At 40.7% G+C, this 17,081-nt stretch overlaps 1 protein-coding gene across 2 annotated transcripts in view; it reads left to right on the top strand.

The window, feature by feature from the left end:
* Positions 1–859: 859 nt before the first annotated feature.
* Positions 860–17,081, top strand: part of depdc1b (DEP domain containing 1B) — a 77,189-nt gene continuing 60,967 nt past the window's right edge. The window contains exon 1 of one of the 2 annotated variants that reach the window (XM_047018071.1): positions 860–1,298. In XM_047018071.1, the coding sequence (XP_046874027.1) occupies positions 1,251–1,298 (48 nt within the window). In that variant the 5' untranslated portion in view covers positions 860–1,250. The remainder of the gene's footprint in view (positions 1,299–17,081) is intronic. The other variant, XM_047018070.1, reaches the window with a different exon arrangement.

The raw sequence follows: 17,081 nt of genomic DNA, 5'->3' as shown, positions 1-17,081 counted from the left end.
TCACTTTTTTTTTACATCATATTGAGAGCTTCGCTGAAATTATAGGAATGATATTGGCCCTAACTGACACAGACATCAATGAAAATGTTTTCACGATCCTCAGCGAGATGATACAGCATAGGGGTGGGCATATCGATCTTAAGACCGACAGTGGCCGGGTTGGGAAACCCGGCAACTATCGATACCAACGTTGGTATCAATAGCCTGATTGATAGCGTGATAAGATCGATACTTAAGTTTCATTCCACACTGAGTACACAACTCCCTTTACATCATAGTGGTTGTGCAAACACCGTCTAACTTCGCTCAAACTCACTTTGCCCCTCCACTGCTTTTCTAAGCCTAAAGTATCGGTATTGGCAATACTGGCCCTGTATTTAATCCTTGGTATCGGATCTATACCACATTGTGCAGTGTCGCACACCCCTAGCAGCTGTAGAGTGAGGCGATAGAGGATCCCTGTAGCTTGAAGAGAGCTTGATCGACTGGTTGAGCCTGCCTGGTGTGTAATACTGTTCATTCACCAATCAGAGGCTTTGACCCGCCCCCTGACTTGGTGACGGGTGGACGACAGATTTATTTTGCTGCAGGAAGTTTCACCGTGGATAAATGTAAGTATAAATACATAAATGTAAGTGTAAATAAATAAATGTAAGTATAAATAAATAAATGTAAGTATAAATGAATAAATGTAAGTATAAATGAATAAATGTAAACACATGAAAACGTAAACATATATATATATACACACAAATACATGTAACATTTATATATTTTGTGTCATTTATTTAAGCTTTGTGTTATATAATTATTTTATTTATCCAAGTATTTATTTATTTAGTTTTGGCCCCTATAATCCTCCATAACGTTTAGGTCAAATTTGCATAATTGGTCTAGAACGTTATTTCAAACTTATTTTGTCGAATATTGGCCATCTCCTGATAGAGACACATGAATACAATTTTTTTGAAAGTAAGTGTCAGGTGAAATGTTTGTAACCACAATAGAATACAATTAATAATGAAGGTCGAATTTTGTTACCAAAATCTCTTCAACTGCTTGAACAAAAGTTGTCTCCCAAAGTCACGTGGCAAGTCTTTCAGCCAATGACATTGTTCAAATCTTACCCTCAAGATTTGAAGTTTATTGTGAGCCAGCGAAGAATGCAGTTTGTAAGACCCAAGTTGAACCCTTTAAATCAAAACGGTATTTCGCCTATGAAGGTTAAACTGTGAAATTTAAACTCTGGAATGGAGGGCAAAGTGATTGGGCCGGGTCCCTACAGGGCAACGAAACTGGTGAGTATTTCCTGGCAGTCGAGTTTTGGTTGTACATACTAGACTACTAGAGCTAGCGCTGTTGCGAGTACTACGTTTCTACTGTGTAGACTAGTAGTTATGGGCCACAGTGTTTTGCTAACAAGCTAGATAGCTTTGATTTTTCCCAACCGAAAACTCGATCAGAACAAATTTTCTATGTTATAGAGTACTACTTAGCGTAGTTATCAAACGTAGAGTACAATACAAAAACTAGGCTATACCTACAGTTCCTAGCCAGTGTTAGACTAGTTTGCAACTGTATGTCCAGTCAAAGAGCCTGTTTTCGAGATGCGGGAGAGGGCCTATTTGCAGTACTGGACGGTAAATCAGATTCTGATATTCATGTGTTCATTGTAATCAATAAACAGTGACTCCAATGAAATTGTGACACGGGCCAACAGCGTATTCCCAACTGCAGTTGCAAAGGAGTATGCAAGGACGTTTGATAGGTTCTCCATCCATACAGTACTATCTCTCCATCTCACTGACACATACACAACTACCTAAACCATACCCCTTGAGTCTTCTTAGATTACTGCTATTTACTGTTTCCTTATTATGGAGGGCCAGTATAGGGCCAAAACTTAATAAATAAATACTATAACACAAAGCTTAAATAAATGACTAATTATATAATGTAATGCCTAATTGACATACAACATATATAAATGACACATGAAATGAGACACTAAATATATCAATGTTACATGTATACGTTTTAATGTGTTCACATTTATTGATTTATAATTAAATTTATTTTTTCATCCTTACATTAATTTATTTATCCTTACATTTATCCACGGTGCAATTTTCTGCAGCAAAATAAATCCGTTGTCCCCCGTCACCAAGTCAGGGGGCGGGTTAAAGCTTCTGATTGGTGGTTCAACTTTAATCGACTGCTTTTGACTAATCCAAGATGGTAGCACCTTGTACGGATTCAATGAATGAGATATTGCATGCTACAGTGGTCGAAATGTTGGCGGTAGCTGAAGAGATGGAGGCGACTGCCAATTCACTTTTTTTTTACTTCATATTGAGAGCTTTGATGAAATTATAGCAAAGATATTGGCCCTAACTGACACAGACATCAATGAAAATGTGTTTACGCCCCTCGGAGAGATGGTACAGCATAGGGGTGGGCAAATCGATCTCAAGACCGACAGTATCGATACCAACGTTGGTATCAATAGCCTTATTGATACTAGCGTGATAAGGTCGATACTTAAGTTTAATTCTACATTGTGTACACAACTCCCTTTACGTCATAGTGGTTATGCAAACACCGTCTAACTTCGCTCAAACTCACTTTGCCCCTTCCCTGCTAGGCTGAGTTGTTACCGGTGTTACGTCCCAACTGGTTCCCAATTCAACTGGTTCCCCACCTGTGCGTGCACCTATCAGTCTGCCTCCATCACCAGATTCGTCACAAATTTGCAAACATATTACTGGCGATTTTCAAGTCGGATCTCATATTTACTGCGGCAAATATGAAAGTACGCCAATACGTGCGCACAACATTAGGCTACCATTTGCGACCAAATAAATGGAGACAAAATAAAACATTTGCAGGCTCGCACAAAGTGGGATTTGAACCCACTAGAGCAAAATACGTGCACACGAAAGTTCATTGACTGACACCGCATGCCATACCAGCTCTGAAATGTAAGCAGTATGATTACGTATTTGTTAACTACGTTGGCCTTCAGGTAACATTTTGATTTGGCTTCTTCTGAATCAACTGGTTCCCATAGACACTACCCGAATGTAGGCTACTAATCACGTATTTGGGGTTGTTCCGAGGCAATAGCCGTATTTATCACGACATCAAAGCTCCTTCTGACACCACATATTAAAAATTCATACTAAAAACGTTGCTGCTAACCCAGACAATACGATCAAAATACGCGTAACACAACATGGAAACATTCGTTTCCTATGCGATTTGTGTAGCCTATGGCTGAGTGTTTATTCGCTACATCTTTTTAAATACTAACCCTAAATGCACATAAAACCTGTTTCAACCCTATAACCTCTTCTAACCTAAGTGGCGTATAGTACAATAGTGCAAATTTGCAGATCAGTGACTACAGTGTTTCCCACAGATTAGAAATCTAGTTGTGGCGGGCAGGGGGGTGGGTTGTAATAATTCCTTCGTTAATAATTCGTTACACAGCTAATTTGTTAATAATTTGTTACATTAAATATTAATCCAAAATGATTCACATCTTCACAAAATTACCAACAACTAACATAACAACTAACTATAATTTCTGCATTATGCATGTAGCAACGCTAGTGCTAAACAACTATTTAACTGGTCGGCTCCATGACGCCGGGTAAGTAGCTAGCTCTTGAGACTTCTCACCAAAAGAACGAAAGGGAAACTTTGAGTACTGTAAGTCGCTTTGGATAAGAGCGTCTGCTAAATGACTAAATGTAAATGTGAGTAAGGTACCTAGCGAAAAGTAGCCTCAACTTTCCTCGACTTTTAGCTACGGCACTAATGCTGAAGGCTCGCTGATATAGCTGTCGGTCTTACTAGAACGGCATATGTATGCATTGTTGCTAACGTGTGCTGACGTTGTGACTGTGTGCATATGTGAGAAAGACGCATGAGTGACAGAGAGACGGAGGGAGAGCAGGGGAAAGGAAATGCAGCTGAACGAATACGCTGCGTGTTTTAACCTAAATAGCGAAAAAAAATATATACGAAACGCAATGTGTGGCGGCCGGTGTTGATTCTGTGGCGCACCGCCACACATTAGTCTATGTGTGGGAAACACTGGACTAAGTCAATGACCATACAGGAGCCCGGTGGCGAGGTACAGTGAGGTACAGTAGTGCAATGTTACTGATAGTGCAACCAGTAGCTGAATGTGACAGTGTATAATAGGGGTGGAACGGTACACTGAAGTCACGGTTCGGTTCGTACCGCGGTTCAGACATCACGGTTCGATACGAGTTCGGTACAATGGGTGGAAAAGCAAAACAAAAATGCAGAAGCAGGGCTCCAGACTAAATACTGTACATGCAAGTCTTAGCTAAATGTATGATGCGCTTGTCGATCAGTCCTCCTACACCACAACACGATAGGCTACTAGCTGAGCAACAGCGCAAACACAGGCAGGGATACAGTAGCAGCAACGCTGGCCCTGGTCCCTTACATATACAACAAAACACGGACGTTGATGGAGCGCGAGTTGTCAGCTGCAACCTCCGTTTCACTAACGACTGATGGTTGGACTTCTCGTGCTACCGAAAGCTACCTCCTGGTGACTGCTCATTTTATTGACTGAGTGGGAAATGAAAGCGTCAGTTCTACAGACACGGCCCCTGTATGAGCAGCACACAAGCACTCACCTAGCTGAGAAGCTACAGAAGGTTGTGGCAGAGTAGAAACTAGAGAGGTCTGGAAATTTGGGTGTGTACAACGTCAGCACATGTTAGCAACAACTCATAGATACTACACTCTGGGTAAAAGCGTCTGCTAAATAAATGACTAAATGCACATTCTAGTAAGACAGCGATATCAGCGAGCCCTCAGCATTAGTACCGCAGCTAAAAGTCTAGGAAAGTTTAGGCTATTTTTCGCTATACTTACTCTACGAACATTCATATTTAGCACTAGCGTTGCAAAGGCTACGTCTTTAGTGCTGCTGCTGCTAGCTATCTCTGACTCACTCAGGCACAGCTCGGCTACACAGGTGGCGGTGCCAATCAGTTTCAGAGCTAAGGCGGGGCTACAGATTGTCGTTAAAGAACACAAATATCTTACAGTAGTTCCGCAATACATTAATAAATTTGCACGCAAGTTTTATTTATTTTTATACCGTGTATTCTCCGTGTAATTTCCCGAACCGTGACGCCCGTACCGTACGGTTCGGTACGAATACATGTACCGTTCCACCCCTAGTGTATAAGTGACTTGTGTGCAGTAAATCAATGTCCATATCAGTGTCCATTCAGAAGCCTGATGGCCCTTGGGTAGAAACTGTTGTCCAGTCTGCGTGTGCGCAACCGGATGCTGCGGTAACGCCTGCCAGAAGGCAACGGGGTAAAGAGACTGAAGGATGGGTGGCAACAATCTCTTAGAATCCTGCCGGCTTTCCTTAAGGAACGTGTGTGGTAGGTGTCCTGTAGGGCTGGGAGCTTCCTGCTGATGATGAACTCAGCAGAACGGACCACACTTCGTAGGGCTTTGCGGTCCCTGTCTGTGCAGCTCCCATACCACACTGTGATACAACCAGTCAGAATGCTCTCGGTAGTGCATCTGTAAAAGTTAGTGAGGATGACTGAGTCCATGCCAAACTTCTTCAGTCTCCTCAGGAAGAAGAGGTGCTTAGTTCACTGGCTAGTTCACCCCTATGACACTTATGGAACGCCGAGTTAGTCAAAATTTAATAAATAGGTAAATAAATAGATAAATACATGCATAAATTAATATGGCCATGAAAAATAAATTGAAATTGAAAAAAGATGGAAATAAATATAGCATTATATATATATATATATATATAATGATATAGCTGAATCCATTTACCGACATCAATAAATAAATACATTTATTTATTTCAAAATGACATTTTTGTAAAGACAACATTTATTTATTTCATGGGACTTTTATTTCCTAATGCCAGTTTATTTTTTGAGACTTTTACACACCACATTTATTTACACATATATTTCCACACCACATTTATTTCCACACCACGTTTATTTCTGTGCTGTATTTATTTCTGATCTCACATGCAAACGAGAGGGGTGTGGTTATCTTCAGACCAACGCAGCTCCCCACAAGATCAAAGGCAGATAGGGACACCTAGATTCAGTAGATTATGGAAGACATAAGTCGTGTCAGAGATCGCATTTTGGCCTTATAGATCAAATTGATTCAATTCATGATTCAGCATGGCTTGTCAGGATGTATTATTTTGGCAGTGGCAGTGATTGTTAGCTTTGCAGACGAGTTACACGCCACACGAGCTAAAGCGATGTTTACAAAGGTAACTTCAGCGCTACGTCGCAGCTATCAAAGTCCTTACACGTAGGCTACTATAGGTCACCGCCATCACTCCCATTTGGAACCAATGATAAAAAGGCAGTAACAGCATAGACATTGTGGGCAAAGCTTGTCTACATTGTATGCTTTGTGATGCCACGGTCACCAGTGACGTGCGGTGATGTCAGTAAGAGTGTAGGCACTAAGTTATGAAAGCCAGATTACCAAATTTATTGTTTAGGCTAATAGGCTACGTCAAAACAGTACGCACAAGCGTGGCACACATGCACGGTTGATATCAAGAAATGTCCAATCAGGATGACATATCTTACTCTCATGACATGACATATCGTAGTCTCTCTCTCGCGCACGCACGCACACACACCAATGTCCAGCATCAGAATGCAACCATCTTTATCCTTAACTATTGCACAGCGGCCAATTATGTTTTCTCATTCAACAACATGAGAACACACACTGCTCAATTGAATATGAAGGCAAATGGCTTGCAGTCGGCATTAATTCAACCAATTCAAAATAAACCCCAAATAGTTGCTGACTCACCAATCGGTAGATTATGGATGGCAGTACTGTACAGCCGCTGACTGCTAGCACAGCCACATAGCCAATCTTATGTCATACCAGTCCGTTTGAAACGAGCGCACAATTCTTGGTCCCTTTTGCTGGTGTAGTTCAGGCAAGGTTGGCATAGGGCCTCCCTCTTGCTAGCAACTCATTTTTGCCATTAAATCGAGCTTTGAAAAATTTCTTAGTTCTACGATATGCGGAGATACGGCTGCCGTCATTTTTACTTTGAATTTCGCGGGGATTACGTTTAGCTGGTGTAATGACGTCAAATGTCCAGTAATATCTCGATTTTAATTGGTCCATGTTTTATACGTAACGTAGAAGATTACTGGCATAACATATTTACGTGCAAAGGCACAGAAGAGTTGTGCTTTTCGACGTACATGTTAAAGAATACAGGATCGAAGTGCGCATGCGCAACATGAGTTTTTCGTTGTCGTCCACAATGAATGGACAGTAAAAGCACTGCTTATTCTACAATTTTGTTGTATTTGATTATGCGTAACTGCTACATTTGTCATCGTAACGTCTAAACAATTAGAATAACACACATATTGCATATATAAATCACAAGAATAATCAGTAAAAATACAAATACAAGTTTATTAAATACAATTATTTAATAAACATTTTTACGTTTGAATTTTGGCTGCCTACCCTGACTGCACGTCACTGACGGTCACCCCCATACAGGTAGCTCTACAGCTATCCCCTTAGCACAGGTGCTGGACACCCACGGTGTTATTGCTTTGGTTTCCAGACTACCTGGTTTCTGTAAGCATGCGAGCTGTGCGTTAACAGCAGCAGCTGCCGTTGGCCTCTATCACCAGATTCGTCACAAATTAACACAACATTCGAATTTCCAGTCGCATCTCATATTTGCTGCTGTAGCCTAAGAAAATAAAACAGTTGCAAGCTGGAATGAAGTTAGATTCGATCGCACTAGAGCAAAAATACATGATTGTTGTTCCGTTGAAGCTATTCAGGCTCATGGATGAAAGGAGCTTGTAGTCACAAATTTATTGGCATTTAAGCATCTTTTTGTATGGCCTGGGTTTATCGAAAACAGCTGGTTATTGTGGGCACACCAGAAAATACCAGAATGTGTAAGCTTATCGCGTAGGCCTCCTTGGGGTTGTGTTGAGGCAATAGCCAAATTTCCCACGATACCACAGCCCCTTATGAAACTATATCTTACAAATTAGCCTACTTAAATCGTCACTGTGAACCCAGACAATAGGTTACTATCAAAATACGCTAAACCCGAAAGGAAGATTCTTGTTGTGGCTTTCTACACTTGCCGTCTTGCACACAAACACGGTGCTTGATAAGTCTCAAACCATTTAAGACTTAGCACTTATCCGCCCAAGTACCTCTACAAAATCTAAATGTGTGCCAAAATTATACATCCTGACAAGCCATGCTGATCAATTTGATAGATAAGGCCAGCATGCGATCTCTGACACGACTTATGTCTTCCATAATCTACCGAATCTAGGTGTCCCTATCTGCCTTCGATCTTGTGTGGAGCTGCGTTGGTCTGAAAACCATGCCCCTCTCGTTTGCATGTGAGATCGGAAATAAATACAGCACAGAAATAAATGTGGTGTGGAAATAAATTTGGAAATAAATGTGGTGTGGAAAAGTCCCATGAAATAAATAAATGTTGTCTTTACAAAAATGTCCTTTTGAAATAAATAAATGTATTTATTTATTGATGTCCGTAAATGGATTCAGCTATATAATTATACAATACTATATTTATATTTTTATTGCCATCTTTTTTAAATTTCAGAATTTTTTTCATAGCCATATTTACTTATGTATGTATTTCAGTGTGTCCCCTATGTTGATTTAACCGGCCCGCCACGGTTAAATTTCTGCCGCCACGGTATCAGAATTAGCGCTGTACAAAATTTTAGGCCGTCTATCAGCCGTGATTGTTAGAGTCGGAGAATAGCACAGACGCGCTTCACAGCGCAGTTGAGATTGCGCTTGAGAACTGAAAGTCGTATAATTTATGTTGTCAGTTAATTTAAGCCTGTTAATGTATTAGTCTAAAGTTCTTGCAAATTTAAATTAAGTTAACTGGTGATTTTCGTTGTTTGTATTCTTCCCCTGCTAGCGAAATTGCACGTCTGTTGATTCAATAGCGATTGCTGCCCTTTCTCACGTTTGTATTTTAGGTGCATTATTATGCTTAAGTAGCCTAGTGAATAAATAGTGGGTATATTGTTATTATTTGCTACAGAATGCTTAGCCTATCAATAAATACATTTTTCAAAAAAAAAAGAATGCTTAGCCTATCAAGATCAGATGAAGCAGACAGTGTACATGCTTCCGAGTGGCCTACCTTAATCTGTAGGCTAGGCCACTGCATTTACAATAAGTTGTTGCGTCAATTATTAATTGGCAGCATTTATGCCATTTAGAACATACTGTAAGGTGTCTTTAAGTATGCTAATTTTCTTTATTTAGGGGAAATAGGACGAAAATATGTGCAATATTACATTATCTATTAGACTATTAGATTAAGATGCTCCGAAATATAGGGTTAGCACTTTGTTTTGGCCGGGGGGGGGGGGGGGGGGGGGGGTGTTAGACCTGACCTGCCCCCACTGCTAAAAAAAATCCTAGGGGAAACACTGTATTTATCTATTTATTTACCTATTTATTTATTTAGTTTTGACTAACTCGGCGTTCCATAGACACTAGCCTAGCCTACTGTATATGAATGAATGAATGAAGGAACGATCTACGAAACAATATTAAACTCCAATCATGACGCGCAAGCCCAGCGTCCAGGCCAGCCCACTCCTCCATTCACCCCCAGAGACGCTGGGCGTCCATGGGCGGGACATATTCGCAGCATTCTTCCAATGACCGTATAGTTTTGAAGTACTGAAAAAAACTGTTCAAAGCTGCCCCATTGAAGTCCATGGAAGCTGAGCTTCAACAGGGAAATGACTGGTGGAGTCTGCCTGGTGTGTAATACTGTTCATTCACCAATCAGAGGCTTTAACCCGCCCCCTGACTTGGTGACGAGGGATGACGGATTTATTTTGCTGCAGAAAGTTACTCCGTGGATAAATGTAAGGATAAATAAATGAATGTGAACACATTACAACGTGTGTGTGTGTGTGTGTATATATATATATATATATATCACACAAATACATGTAACATTTATATATTTAGTGTCTCATTTAATTTGTAATTTATATATTTTGTATGTCAATTAGGCATTACATTATATAATTAGTCATTTATTTAAGCTTTGTGTTATAGTATTTATTTATTTAGTTTTGGCCCCTATAATCATCCGTACCTCAGAAGAACTGTGAGTAGACCGGAAATGAAGAGTCCCTTGTGTCTCTTCCTTCCATTTGCCTTTCATCATTTCACAATTAGTGAGAGCATTTTCTGAGGCAAGATGTCCTCTTACATGTGCCCTGCCATATTCAAACTAGGTGGAGAGCCACGCTCTTTGCTATGGGTGCATTATTGCTGGACAAATGCAGGACAGATACTTTATGTTAAGGACAAAGAAGCCATTATAAAATATTACTTAAGTATTAAGTCAACATGCTCAACTAGGTAGGTTTTCACTGAGTCCTCTGTTCAAGGCTCGATGTCATTTGAAGTGCTAGACAAATTAGGCCTTCTGACGTTTTAAAGTTCTGACCGTAATCTCTAAAGTTTGACTTTAAAGTAGGGATGCACGATGAATCGAATTTTAATCACGATCACGATTTCGGCTTCCCACGATCAAATTCATGTCATCGAGCGATATTTAAAATGCGTCATTCCGTTAATAGAACGCTCCGTATCAAAGTAATTTTTTGCAAAGCCAATCTAGCGCTCCGTAAACCAATAGGTGCGTTCGACATCGGCTGCATGAAACGACCAGCGAGAGTTGCCACTTGCAGTCGAGGAGGAGTTATAAACGTCTCTGTAAAGTCGGAAATGGAAATATGAATTGGGCTATGATAAATTCTTTCTCCAATCTTTCTCCGGCTGCCGCGCTGCATGGAGTCGAATTCACGTACCTAATGTCTGATCACGAGATGTTCCCTGCACCACGTAGCTTAGTTTCTAGATGTAGACAGTTACAGAGGACAGAGGCCCCGTCCACACCAGCCCGAGTAAATTTAGAAACGCATACATATGTACCCTGAAAACTGAGAATACGCTCCCCTAGCCAGAGCCATTTGAAAACGCAGGGTTCGTGTAGTAGTGTGGACGGGGTTCAGCTTTTCAGATAAGATGACGTTCAGTTGCCATAGCATTGGGGGTAGCTTTCGCTCTATAGCTATAATGTCAAGATGAACATGGAAGGTGAAAGAAATATGCTGCTCCATCTCTATAATTTATTTACCAGTTTAGTTAGTGTACTTTAGGTACAAGTATTATCACTTAGGCTAGATACGCGTTACTCCTATGCAGAAGGCGAGCGTTGTACTCGGTGTGCCTGAACGATAAGGGGACAAGGCAGAGAAGACGGTTTAAACCAAACATAGAGCGGCGATTCTGGGTGGGACCTGGCTGAACAGCTGGTGGGAACATTTTAAAACACCAAAAAGTATTGCCAGAGGAGCATCTAAACAAGGCCCCGTGGCGGGAGGGAGGGGCAGGAGTGGCATGACCATGACAACGATTATCATATACCCGTGTTAGTGTGGACGGCAAACATTTGGAAAATGATATGAAAACGCTAGTGTGTACGGAGATCGTTTTCAATTCAAATACGCGTAGTAAAACTTTCCAAAAACCTGTAAACTAGTATTTTCTGCATAGTTCAGAAATGTTCTCATTTGGTTACATTCTGTTATGGAATATTCGTTTTTTATTGATTGTATATTTTGAGTTTTATTCACATCCATTCTGCAGGTACAATGCATTGTGACAATCAAATTTGATTAGGTTAAAATCAACAAATAAACGTGATAATTAATCGTGATCTCAATATTGATCAAAATAATCGTGATTTTCATTTTGGCCATAATCGTGCAGTCCTACTTTAAAGTCGAAAATCCGACTTTATTCACACAAGGATACTTTTTTTTTTTTTTGTGTGGCCACAAAGACAAAATCCTTTATTACGAAACCGAAACTCTGAATCATCTCTGTTGATTTATTTTTATCAGAATCAGAATTGGATTAATTTGCCATGAAAGTTTGCACAGACCAGTGTTAATTTTGGCAGCTATTTTTGATTTAGTGTTAGTCTTTAGACGAAAATGCTTATTAGTTTTAGTCACATTTAGTCATTTTAATCCTTCTTAGTTTTAGTCTAGTTTTCGTCGATGAAAACCCAAAATTTTTTAGTGTAGTTTTAGTCGAAGAAAACTAATTACATTTTTAGTCTAGTTTTAGTCACATTTAATAGCCATATTAACCTCCTTTTTTTCCCTTTTTAGTAGAGATGTGCATCTCCATAACTGAGGACGATGAAATACACATCTCGATCCACTGCCAACGATCCGATACATTAAAGATACATAAAAGCAACTACTAATGCGATACGATTCACCCCTATTGCGATGCAGTGCGATTCGACAAGATGTGATTCAATCAGATGCGATGCAAAAGAGTCAGATGGCTGAGCGGTGAGGGAGTCGAGCTAGTAATCAGAAGGTTGTTGGATCGATTCCCCGCCGTGCCAAATGACGTTGTGTCCTTGGGCAAGGCACTTCACCCTACTTGCCTCGGGGGGAATGTCCCTGTGTTTACTGTAAGTCGCTCTGGATAAGAGCGTCTGCTAAATGACTAAATGTTAATATGATGCTATGCAATTTAATATGGTAGCCTACATAATGATGTATTTCTCTGTCAGACAGCAAATAATCAATTAACAAGTGAAAGTTTTACTTCACATATTAAACAAAGTCTCTGAAGACATATCAGGCCTAGACCTTGCCTTAAACTAGTCCTTTTTTCCTGCTGTAGTTGTTCTCTGAAAGTAAAAAATGGTAAACTATATTAGGCTACTGGCAGTCACAAGTTAGCCTGACGTTGTCATACTCATAATTCTAGTCAGAATATGAGTCTGACGAGGGAGTCAGATGGCTGAGCGGTGAGGGAGTCAGGCTAGTAATCAGAAGGTTACCGGATCGATTCCCCGCCGGGTCAAATGATGTTGTGTCCTTGGGCAAGGCACTTCACCCTACTTGCCTCGGGGAGAATGTCCCTGTACTTACTGTAAGTCGCTCTGGATAAGAGCGTCTGCTAAATGACTAAATGTAAATGTAAATGTAAATGAGTCTGAGAACTCTTCGTTGGGTTTTGACTACGAGGCGTGTTTCAAACGAGCCTGGAAAACAAATGCCTCTTCGCTCAATTGGATAGATCTAAAACCAATCAGAGCAACAGAGTATGTTAAGCGCCGCATAGTTGTTGTCAACAGAACTAAACTGAGAGGCAGCGAAATCTTTACTGACTAAACTGCAAGCAGACTTTAAGTATGCTTGAAAAATGAATACAAACGATTTTTGCCGGTGTTGTAAAATTAATTTAATGGTAGGGGGAGTACTTGTTCACACGGTCAACCTTTTTGAGCGAAACAATAAAGGGCAATGCATATACAAACAAGTTCTCCGTTTAGAATTACAACTCCACAAAAGAAAAGGAGAAACCACAATGGCGACTGGGTTTTCATTGTGTCCCATCTTCTTCGCAACCATCGGGGCCAGCTGATAAATTAAACTTTTACCGAATCCCGTAGGAAGGACGGCAAAAACATATTTTCCATTGACAAATGCCTTGATTGCGTCTCTGTTCCTCTTTCAAAATTAATGCGCTGTCGATGTCTTCTAAAACAGGCTCGATGGCAGAATCATAACATCCCAGATCTCCAGCGGTAGCCATGTTTGTTTAAAACAAATTCAACTTAAACGCTCTTTTGTGTCGTGGGTGATTACCTTACTGTTGATCATCTGTCCATCATCGTATAAAGCCCGCCCTGGCAATTTCATTGGTTCGCCCAGATTCTGGTTTTCTGTAGTTGGTCCCCAACACGAGACCCTCCAGACCCAACTTCCCGACCAATTTTTTTTGGGCGGGGAGAAGTTGGGCTGGCAGCCAGGCTAGTCTCAAGTTGCTGTAAACCAGGGGTGTCGAGCTCCGGTCCTCGAGGGCCGCTGTCCTGCATGTTTTAGATGTTTCCCTGATCCAGCTCACCTGATTCGAATGAATGGTCGTTATAACAACCCTTTTAATTGAATCAGGTGTGTTGGAGCAGGGAAACATCTAAAACATGCAGGACAGCGGCCCTCGAGGACCGGAGTTCGACACCCCTGCTGTAAACACTCATTTAACACCACACACTAAATTGAACTCATGTCCTACTTTAAGGTTTTTCTCAATGACTCAGCTATCTCTCGTCTTACTTTGTTGTACACAACAGGGATTTGTTTCTCGGAGAATATAGAATTCCTATTCTTGCTAGAGGTACCGGTGGAGCTAGCCACCGACTGTAGCCATAGCTGAATCCGAGGGGGAGGCAGATGTCTCCACACAAATACCATGTAGCCTCTTCAGATGACAACCTAAATTAGCCGTGCTGCCTGTGTGCGTTATAGCAGCAACAGCACGAGATATCTTGTCAATTGCATGGGTTGATAACACTCGCCCGAACACGCCTCTAACTCGTGCAAAACTTGGCCGAGAGACTTGACGATAATCGGCCACTTACAGCAGTAGAGATGAGAGCGCGCTTAGTAAACAGAGAGGAGGAATCTATCGAAATATAAAATTCTTGGGGAAAAAAAGTATTGTGACTTTGTCAACCACCAACATTTTCGTGTCGTCTCGTCTCGTTAACGAAAGTTATAATATATTTAGTGATAGTTTTTATTTTCAAAGATCCGTTTTCGTCACATCTTAGTCTCTTTTTAGTCATGGGAAAAAGGTCATTGACGAACATTTTTCGTCATAGTTTTCGTCGACAAAATTAACACTGGCACAGACAAGGAATTTACTTTGGCGCATTCAAATCAAATCAAATCAAATTTATTTGTATAGCCCTTTTTACACGCAAGCATGTCACAGAGGGCTTCACATGCGCCCATAGAACTGCCCCTCAAGTATGCATTTGGTGCATACAATAAACATATAAGAACCTACAAATTTTATATGTGGACTATCTATACTAAGGGTACATAGGGTACATAAACTAGCAGTAGTAAGTGGAATTAGAATGAAATAAAATGTACAATAAAATATAAGTTACCACTTACAATATCAAAATACAAAAAATGAAAATATTATAAAAAATACAAATGTACAGTTAGGTCCATAAATATTTGGACATTGACACAATTTTCATCATTTTGACTCTGTATACCACCACAATGGATTTGAAATGAAACAATTTCAGGTTATTTACATCCAAATCAGGTGAATGGTGTAGGAATTACAACACATTTTATATGTGGCCCCCCCCTTTTTAAGGGACCAAAAATAATTGGACAAACTAACATAATCATAAATCAAATTGTCACTTTTAATACTTGGTTGCAAGGTCAAGTGATTGACTTGGCCATTGCAGAACATTCCACTTCTTTGCCTTAAAAAACAATTTGGTTGCTTTCGCAGTATGCTTCGGGTCATTTTCCATCTGCACTGTGAAGCGCCGTCCTATGAGTTCTGAAGCATTTGGCTGAATCTGAGCAGATAATATTGCCCGAAACACTTCAGAATTCATCCTACTGCTTTTGTCAGCAGTCACATCATCGATAAATACAAGGGAACCAGTTCCATTGGCAGCCATACATGCCCACGCCATAACACTACCTCCACCATGCTTCACTGATGATGTGGTATGCTTTGGATCATGAGCAGTTCCTTCCCTTCTCCATACTCTTCTCTTCCCATCATTCTGGTACAAGTTGATCTTGGTCTCATCTGTCCATAGGATGTTGTTCCAGAACTGTACAGGCTCTTTTAGATGTTTTTTGGCAAACTCTAATCTGGTCTTCCTGTTTTTGAGACTCACTAATGGTTTACATCTTGTGGTGAACCCTCTGTATTTACTCTGGTGAAGTCTTCTCTTAATTGTTGACTTTGACACAGATACGCCTACCTCCTGGAGAGTGTTCTTGATCTGGCCAACTGTTGTGAAGGGGTTTTTCTTCACCAGGGAAATAATTCTTCTGTTATCCACCACAGTTGTTTTCCGTGGTCTTCCGGGTCTTTTGGTGTTGCTGAGCTCACCAGTGCGTTCTTTCTTTTTAAGAATGTACCAAACAGTTGATTTGGGCACACCTAATGTTTTTGCTATCTCTCTGATAGGTTTGTTTTGATTTTTCAGCCTAACGATGGCTTGCTTCACTGATGGTGACAGTTCTTTGGACTTCATATTGAGAGTTGACAGCAACAGATTCCAAACACAAATACTATACTTGAAATGAACTCTAGACCTTTTATCTGCTCCTTGTCAATGAAATAACGAACTCCCTTTATGAGGGAATAACATACACTTGGCCATGGATCAGCCAATTGTCCAATTACTTTTGGTCCCTTAAAAAGGGGGGGACCACATATCAAATGTGTTGTAATTCCTACACCGTTCACCTGATTTGGATGTAAATACCCTGAAATTAAAGCTGAAAGTCTGCACTTAAAGCACATCTTGATTGTTTAATTTCAAATCCATTGTGATGGTATACAGAGCCAACATGATGAAAATTGTGTCAATGTCCAAATATTTATGGACCTAACTGTACAAGATACAATTTTGTAAATTTAATGTGTTTTAAGTAGCCATTAGAGTCAGTGTGGACCCTTGGCCACAGCGGAAGGGAAAAACCTGTTTTTGTGGCTCGAAGTATTGGTACTGATGGACCGCAGCCTTCTGCCGAAGGGGAGTGACTGAAACGCGGAGTGTCCAGGGTGGAAGGAGTCGGCCACAATCTTCCTTGCTCGCCTCAGGGTGCTTGAGGTGTGCAGTTCCTCAAGGGAAGGCAGATAGCAGCCAATCACCTTTTCAGCAGTGCGGATGATACGCTGCAGCCTGCTCTTGTCCTTGGCAGTGGCAGCAGCATACCAGATGATGATGGAGGAGGTGAGGATGGACTCAATGATGGCTGAGTAGAAGTGCACCATCATCGTCTTTGGCAGGTTGAATTTCTTCAGCTGCCGAAGGAAGTACATCCTCTGTTGTGCTTTCTTGATAT

The sequence above is a fragment of the Hypomesus transpacificus genome, unplaced genomic scaffold (genome assembly GCF_021917145.1).
Source record: "Hypomesus transpacificus isolate Combined female unplaced genomic scaffold, fHypTra1 scaffold_89, whole genome shotgun sequence".
Classification (NCBI taxonomy): Eukaryota; Metazoa; Chordata; class Actinopteri; order Osmeriformes; family Osmeridae; genus Hypomesus; species Hypomesus transpacificus.
Note: the sequence above shows the minus strand (reverse complement) of the source record. Positions and strands in the feature narration are given on the sequence as shown.